This window comes from Asterias amurensis, chromosome 18 (assembly GCF_032118995.1).
Source record: "Asterias amurensis chromosome 18, ASM3211899v1".
Lineage (NCBI taxonomy): Eukaryota > Metazoa > Echinodermata > Asteroidea > Forcipulatida > Asteriidae > Asterias > Asterias amurensis.
Genome location: NC_092665.1, coordinates 16154871 through 16163121, shown reverse-complemented (window position 1 = coordinate 16163121; position 8251 = coordinate 16154871). Strand labels below are relative to the sequence as shown.

Sequence of the window (8251 nt, the reverse complement as noted above, 5' to 3'; positions counted from 1 at the left end):
ATTTTGGCGTTGTCCGTTCTCGTCCGTTGCCACTGATTGCGGCCATTTTAGCGTCAGTCTGGTACCTGGATCACGGGATAGCGCGCTCTTTGAGTTTACATGGTAGATACTTCACATCATGTGAAGTCATATTACACACAAACAATACTAAATTTCTTTGACATGTGTCAACATCACATGCGCAGGGTTCCTGCCAAAACAAATTGCAGTCAGGGTTCCGGGTGTTCTGCCCTCTTTATGTTTTATCTCTTTATTTTGACAGCTGTGTGGACTGCTGCACTGCAGACACAGACAGGATGTGCGCTTAAACTTCAAACTTTCTACTTATTGGCGATTTGCACCTCAGTGTTTGTAAATCGAGTTGAGGTACTGATCCGTCGACATTTCAATGAAAGTCCTGAATGATTTCAATTTTCTGAATGATTAAAAAAGGTTGAGCTAAAACTAAAAGTAAAGATTAAGAAATCGTCAACATGCAAATTGCAATTCAATGATTGTTATAAAACAAATGCAAACAATTTTCTTGTTTTTTTAGTAAAATTAGCAAGTAAGGTAGAAGTGTCACTGTTTATGCTGAGTAGTCATTTCGCATGTTGCATCACGGATGAAGGAAATGTTTGTGATTGTAAAATGTATTTAATTTTTAATGGTCTAAAATATTCAAATTGGATGTTTTTGTTTTTACAGGTGATGGTGTCAATCAATGATGTGCCAGCCTGGGTGCTACTGCTATAGAGGAAATGCTTGTAAATCACCATGCTTGTTGCAAATCATCCAGCATAGCCCATGAAAACAAGCACACAAAATGATGATCGGCTGTCATGAAAACCTCAATACTGAAGAAGAACGCCCCTATGCCTGTGAGCTCTGTGAAAAACGCTTCACAAAAATCGGCTATCTCCGCAGACACATGCAGATTCACTCCGGAAACAGGCCCTTCAGTTGCAAATTCTGCGCTCAGTCGTTCACCCGTAACAGTCACCTACAGCAGCACGAACGAATCCACACCAACGAGAGGCCTTACGTTTGCGACTTCTGCGGAGACACTTTCAGACAGCAGTTCAGTTTCAAACAACACGAACGCCTTCACACTGGTGTTAAGCCGTTTGCCTGCCACTTCTGCGAGATGAAATTCCTAAGCAGAAGCGACTTAATGAAACATCAGCGCTCTCACACCGGTGAAAAACCTTACGCCTGCGGTGAATGTGGAAAGGCTTTCTCCCTGAGCGTCCATCTAACAATACACCTCAGAACTCACACCGGGGAAAAACCGTTTGCCTGCAGATTCTGCGGTAAAGCGTTCACCTGCAGCGGTAACCTATCCCATCATGAACGCACCCATACGGGTGAGAAACCCTTCACCTGTGATGTATGCAACAAGACCTTCGCCCAGAACCACAATCTTAAAGTTCATCAGAGAGTCCACACAGGAGAGAAGCCGTTCGTCTGCAATCTCTGCGGGAAAGCTTTTGCTGGGAGCGGTGATTTAAAACGACATGAGATTATACACACCGGGCTGAAACCATTCGTATGTGGCGTATGCGGGAAGGGGTTTTCTAGATCGAGTCATCTTACTCAGCATGGAAAGAGTCGCACTCTGCCAAGATGTCGAGTCGGGCGTCGAAGCATTACTCAACCTCCTGCTGCCGAACCTTGAATAACTCATTATTTTTGAACTTATCGAGTAATGTTTCCCATCACTGACCGGCCCCGCCCTAAGCAACTGACCCTTAATCCCTAGGGCAAATTGACCCAAGGGCAACCTAAATCATGTACTATACTCCACCCTCTATGGTCACTCAACACCAAACATAATATTGGTAGTTGCGATAACGTAACCCTCCTGCCGATGGCAGTTACGTTATCGCAACTAACAACTTTAGACTAAAGATAGTTATGCCTAGCCCAGTGATAAATGAACAAATATTGATGTCATGAGCAACCTCCAATAATTTTGTGTTTAGAATTATAGACTATGTGGTAAAATTGTTATTTATTTGAGGTTTCGGAGGAACAGCTATACCCTTGATTTTCCCCTTAGTTATTAAAATCATGGATCATATAAATGAGTATTGGATTGCACAGCAATTATTATTCTGTTTAAAGAAATCAGAGCGTAATGTCCAACTCGATATGGGCCGATGAATTTTTGTTGGGTATTTATTTAACAAATTAAGGGCATGTATTATTATTATGAAAAGTTTATAACTCTTATTTATTCCTTCACAAACTTCCCAGGGCCCGGGCCCCCTCCCCAGGACCTTTGAGTTTAACAAATTTAATAATTAGATTGCCTTTTGTTTGAAGCTGTACATGCATGTAATACTATATTGTTATTTATTCGTATACTCATTGAGATTAAATATAATAACTACTTAGAACTGCAGTTAGTTTGTGTTGGTTTTGGTTCTTGTTTTGAATTCCCTTTTGTTAATTGTTTTTACATAAAATTGGAAGTAAAAAGGGGCGTGGTTACTGGGAAGGCTGTAGAATTTCTGAACATCGCCCTCTCTTGATATTTGCAGGCCATTCGTTGTACGCGTGTCGTCCATTCATTGATGACGCGAAAATGACTGAAAGTTAGCACTTAATTTCGATACCTTATCAAACACCGTAAACGACCGTCATCGGTGACAGTACGCACTTTCTCTGAAAGCTCTATGCGAACATTACGTGGCCACGGTTCGCAGCCACACACGAGCCATCACGCAGTCGGTTTGGGACTGCATTACATTTGACGATTGTTGACTAAAAAAAAGTTAAATCATGTTTGGCCGGGGCCCAAAAGTGGTTTGTTTACGGACGGTCATTCATCATCGGATTCCGGAAGAAAATCAAAACACAGTTTCGTCTTGTCAAAGAAAATCAAAACACAGTTTCGTCTTGTCAAAAATCATCATGGACGATTCTGGCGAGTTGACTGAAAATTGCCTTTATCAGCTGAGAAGAATTGGAGCAGCGGCAACATGCAAAGGAATCGAAGATGTATTTCTGTAAGTAGTAGCTTTTTTGCGGAGGGAGTGCAGAATATTAACTTATTTATTGCCGATTTTGCACTTTTTAATAAAAAGGGGGGGGGGGTAGTTAGTTAGACTGGCTCCAGTCCTTCTGAATCCGTTTTTTTTTTTGGCCATTCTGGCCTGTCCTGTCATTTTGCTCTAGCTTTATGTATTGTTATGATTTCTCAGTAAGGATTTGGAACCAGTGATTGTATGGGAGTATCATCTGGTACCATAGACCCAGTGGAGTAACTATAGAATACAGGTACACTTGGAGCTCTATCTGTGCCTCCGCGGAGGCGGAGTCGCGGTCACGTACGTTTTAAGTAACTTGGTCGTAGCATGGAGGAAGAAAATAGCTGATCGTACTATACTACTTGATTGTATTGAGTGCGATTGATGAATACAACAGATAAAATGTTAGGGTCGTAGGGAGTCAAAGTGTGACGTGAGTGGTGGGGTAGGTGAAGCAGCCGATAGAGGGCGTTTTAGGAAGACGTGCATTTGATGCAATCGTGAAAACGGGGAAGCTGGAGGCGCGGAGTCGCGGTGTTGACAATGGCCGATAGAGGGCGTCTTTAGGAAGACGAGCATATGATGCAATCGTGAAGACGGGGAAGGTGGAGGCGCGGAGTTGCGGTGTTGGCAATGGCCAATAGAGGGCTTTTTTAGGAAAACGGGCAATTGATGCAATCGTGAAGACGGGGAAGGTGGAGGCGCGGAGACGCGGTGTGGACAATGGCCGATAGAGGGCGTCTTTAGGAATACGAGCATATGATGCAATCGTGAAGAAGGGGAAGGTTGAGGCGCGGAGGCGCGGTCGGGCTTTCTTTCCCTTTTTTAAATAATCCTCTAATGGGGTCAAGTGTATGAGGGCAATATTAATAATTGTACGGAATTCGGGCTTTCTTTCCCTTTTTTAAATAATCCTCTATTGGGGTCAAGTGTATGAGGGCAATATTAATAATTGTACGGAATTCGGGCTTTCTTTCTCTTTTTTAAATAATCCTCTAATGGGGTCGTGTATGAGGGCAATATTAATAATTGTACGGAATTCGGGCTTTCTTTCCCTTTTTAAAATAATCCATGGTCTTGTGAGTTATCGTATAAAATAAATTGACAACACAGGTGCGCATTAGCTATAGCGCAGTTGTGTATTTTCGAGCCTAATGAGGGCGCTGTTGTGCATCTTTCAGAGTGCCCCCTAGGTTGCCAAATATTTATAGTTAAGCAACAGAGCGCGACCTCAACTCCAGTGTACTGTGTACGTATGAACGTCACCGCGACTCCGTCTCCGCGGAGGCGCAGTGGAAGCTTCGAAGTGTACCTGCATTCTATAGTTGTGCCGACCCAGTACTGGGGCGCTGTATGTCAAAAGTTACTGGGTCTAGTACCACCACAGGGTTTCGGTCTGAGTGCATTCTGCAAGTGTCATGAGTGTGCAAGCCAAGGTCTTCAATCAACCTCTTTTTATTAGTTTGGATAACTTTCCGTATGGCACCACCACTTTATAACTCATTTTTACAAAAGGGATATCTCATTGTTTGAAGTAAATTAGATACTATATAGTATATTATTTCATATCGAATGAAAAAGTGGTGGCGCCATACGGAAACTTTTCCATTAGTTTTACTCAGCCTTTACTTTACTCTTTAGTCTACAATTTACAAAGAAAACAAGCAAAGTCCCAAAACCACAAACCCACCTTCTTTTTCTGTATTTTATTATGTGACCCTATTCTTTAGGAGAATTAGGTCTTTTAGAACACTTTTAAACAAGCTGAGACTCTTGAGAAGCTATTTTAGTATTACTTATTTTTGGCGTATTTATCTCATTCAGCCTCAATCTTTATGCCATGTAAAATTATCTTTTCAAAAACAGATTAAATAAACAGAAGCTTACGATTGGTCGTCACATCGCGATGGTAGACGTCTACCTGAACTCATCTATCCACAAGCAACTCATCTCAAGACAACATGCCGTCGTGACGAGCGAATATCACAACAATAGACAGATGGTTTATGTACAAGACATGAGTACAAATGGAACCTTCATAAATGACATCAAGGTAGGCATCCAGTCCAGTGTGCAGCAGCCTAGCTAGTTGCGATACCGTAACCTTCCATCCTCCCGTTGGCGGATGGATGAATGGGTTAAGTTTACAACTACGGCCTAGCCCATTCTTGGGCTGCTATGGCTCACTTTTAACATCGGTCTTATCATAGTGATGAATTGAAATGGCATCTATGATTGATAAGGAGATACGATTGATAAGATCGATGTTTAAGAGAGCCGCAACAGCCCATTAAGGTGGCCGTCACGTTTCCTGTATCCATTTACTAGTGATGATTGCTACGTGTAGCTCAATACAAAAAAGGAGCCTGACTAATTTCTCTATTGAGTCCGAGGCTGTGAAAACACAAAGGATAACGTTTTTAGGTTGTTAAAGACGATTCTTTGCCTGGGATTCATTTTGTAATACATAATTTTAATTTTATTTTTTTGCATTTCTAGATTGCAGGTAGAGTCAGAATCAACGAAGGTGATACATTGACGTTTGGGCACACGTCTGGGGTCAAGCTCAAGCCTGGCATGCTCAGCCGACAGATACATTCAGAATTCAGATTTGTGGTAAGTAATTCAGAAACATAGCAAACAAATAACTAACTATTTGTCTTTGAAGAGCGACAGCCGGGGCTGTTTACTCCCCAGGGAGCTGAGAAAGATTACAGGAATGTTATTTGCCCAAAGACCAGGGCACTAATGTAACTCGCATTGATACAGTTATTGTAAAATGCGCTATATTAAAGAACTCAATTATTATTGTTGTTATTGTTATTTTCAGTTTGAAAAGGTCCTCTCAGAGAATGCCATACAAACCGATGAACTCAAAGTGCCGCCAGTTTTCATCTCACGCCATCCATCAACGACAACTTATTCACTCCCAAGAGACCAACACTCCTCTCCTCCTGGTTTCGATACAGCGGTACTTAGTGACATTGCAGTTGTCCCGAAATCCAATTCTGAAAATAGAATTCACAACTTCTCTACTCCGAGTCGTATCCCATCCCTTCAGCCAAACAGCAATGTAGAGTCTTCCGATTCGTTGACTCCCACTAACTTTGGAACGCCGCAAAGATTCACCAGCCCGACTCCTCGTGATGACCAAACACCTGCAACGAAAAGTAAACTATCGACAGACTTTGATTTGCAACCAACATCAGGCCTTCATGTATCACCAGAAATGCCTTGTATTCAAAATATGAACCCTTCGTTAAACTCTCTGCCGGGAACTCATTCCTCAAAACATTTCACGACAACTCCTGCAGCCCCCAGATTAAGAGAAGCCAGAGCTCCTGGAGATTACATCAGCAAAGAAGTCCGAAGTTCAGAGAGCAAAGACAAACATAGTTCGGGAAGCGGAGAAGAAGACAAACGTACTGCGAGATTAGGTAATGGTTTCCGTCTGGTTTAGTGGGGTGCCTTGGGTTAGCAGTCTTGGGCGGTAGACTTAAGTTCTGTATTTCACAAAATGTGGGTTTGAATCCTGGACGGTCAGTGCTGACAATTGTGTCATTGAGCAAGGCACTTTATCATAATTGCTTCTCTCAACCCAGGCGTACAAATGGGTACCGGCCCGAGTTGAGAGTAACCTGCGATGGACTGGCATCCTGTCCAGGGGGAATTAAAATATTCTCAGTCAATTAATGCCAAGGAAACGGGATACAAACATTGGCCTGTTTCCATTAGGATGCTTTGCGGACTCGGATTCAGGTCAAGCCTTGCCTCACCCAGAGTGATCTTTAGGTATCTGGGTTTTATTTTGACATCTCTCTGATGTGCCCAAAGTACAATAATGCTGACATTCTTTGAATTTTATTTTATTTCTAACCCAGATGATGAGCTGTTTCGACTGACGTCAGCCGTCAGGGCCAAGGCGGAGCACTTTGATTCGTCGGCCTCGGAGCAGGAATTGGATCATTTGCCTCAAAGATTCCAATTTGGAAACACAAACTTTTTAGCGCCTAAGATAACCAAGAATTCATCTCAGACACGCTGGACAAGTAGCACTCCATGTCAAGGTAGATTAATTTGTATAACGAAGCACCATTGCGCCATTGTCCATAATTGATTCTTTCCATCCATGAAGACAGAGAGAAATGAGCACAAATATTACACCCACAAATTGCTGGTTAAGTAGCACTGTGCTCAAATCCAGCATACATAATTCAAGTGTTCATATCCATTGTTGATTCTCTCCTACTGGGAGGATAGGGGAAAGTAGGCTTCATTTACAAATAATGGATCAAAAATGCAACTGATATTATTCCACTGTGTTGATATACATAGTTGATTCTCTCCACCCAGGAGGACAGCAGGAAATCTCACTTTTGATAATTTAAGTAACAGCCTTGTAGCAATCAAGGATTAAAAATCCTTCATCTTTGACTTTTAAAGGTGCTCATTTCTCCGCCTCATCAGACTTGCATTCCTCTAGATCATCATCTTCTGTTGTATCCTCTCAAACACCGTTGAGGAGTACGCTCTCGTCTTCGGATCAAGAGAAAGTTACTAGTACTAGTAGCCTTGGAGACTCGATATCTACTGAACCGCGGTCAACTTCTCCAATTCAGACATCCAAGAAGAAGAAAAGCATCAATGATTCAGAGGAGATACAAAGCAAGAAAAGAGGACCATCCTCAATGGAAACGGCCAAGAAGAAAGGCTCTAAGAAGCATCGTCGTAGAAGGTCAAAGACGAAGACTCAACCCCCTGCAAAGCTTCCCCTCGGACCCCCTGCAAAGCTACCCATCGGAGCACCAAATGAAGCCCAGATGCCGGATGTGGAGTTTGAAGTGTGTGACTCCTATGATTGCTGCAGGCCAACAGACAACACGCTTGAATGGGTGAGTGATAGAAACATAAAAACAAGCGAGGGACCGCTAATACCGGGCTAGACAGTTGGTAGAGCATTGGTACGTTAATTCGGAGGTCGTTGGTTCGCATCCCACTTTAGTAAATTTGTCTTTGGTCAACCCAAAATTCAAACTTTCCTACGTTGACATCTAATGTGACTTATTTGTATTATTTTATTTTGCAGGTACAATGTGACAGCTGCGATAGCTGGTATCATGTCACGTGTGTGGGCTGCGATTATGACTCAGTCAGGAAAGATTCAGCTTTGTTTCACTGTGGATGTTCAAAGTAACGTGTCTGCAAAAGTAACTCTGCCGTCAGAGTCCTGGGGCCAA

At 42.5% G+C, this 8251-nt stretch overlaps 2 protein-coding genes across 4 annotated transcripts; both read left to right on the top strand.

The window, feature by feature from the left end:
• Positions 1–226: 226 nt before the first annotated feature.
• LOC139951080 (uncharacterized) lies at positions 227–2376 on the top strand. The gene is made up of 2 exons (XM_071949909.1): positions 227–366; positions 688–2376. Exon 2 carries the CDS (start codon positions 806–808, stop codon positions 1655–1657), a length of 852 nt encoding a protein of 283 aa, XP_071806010.1. The 5' UTR covers positions 227–366; positions 688–805; the 3' UTR covers positions 1658–2376.
• A 335-nt stretch (positions 2377–2711) lies between these two features.
• LOC139951078 (uncharacterized) lies at positions 2712–8237 on the top strand. Of its 3 annotated transcripts, none has more exons than XM_071949907.1 (7): positions 2712–2993; positions 4881–5067; positions 5514–5630; positions 5845–6451; positions 6896–7081; positions 7482–7906; positions 8101–8237. In XM_071949907.1, the coding sequence occupies exons 1-7, from the start codon at positions 2767–2769 to the stop codon at positions 8206–8208; spliced, it is 1857 nt and encodes a 618-aa protein (XP_071806008.1). In that variant the 5' UTR covers positions 2712–2766; the 3' UTR covers positions 8209–8237. The 3 variants fall into 3 exon arrangements, with proteins under 3 accessions (XP_071806008.1, XP_071806007.1, XP_071806009.1); XM_071949906.1 differs by having other exon boundaries at positions 7458–7906; XM_071949908.1 differs by lacking the exon at positions 2712–2993 and adding an exon at positions 4347–4450 and having other exon boundaries at positions 7458–7906.
• Positions 8238–8251: the final 14 nt, after the last annotated feature.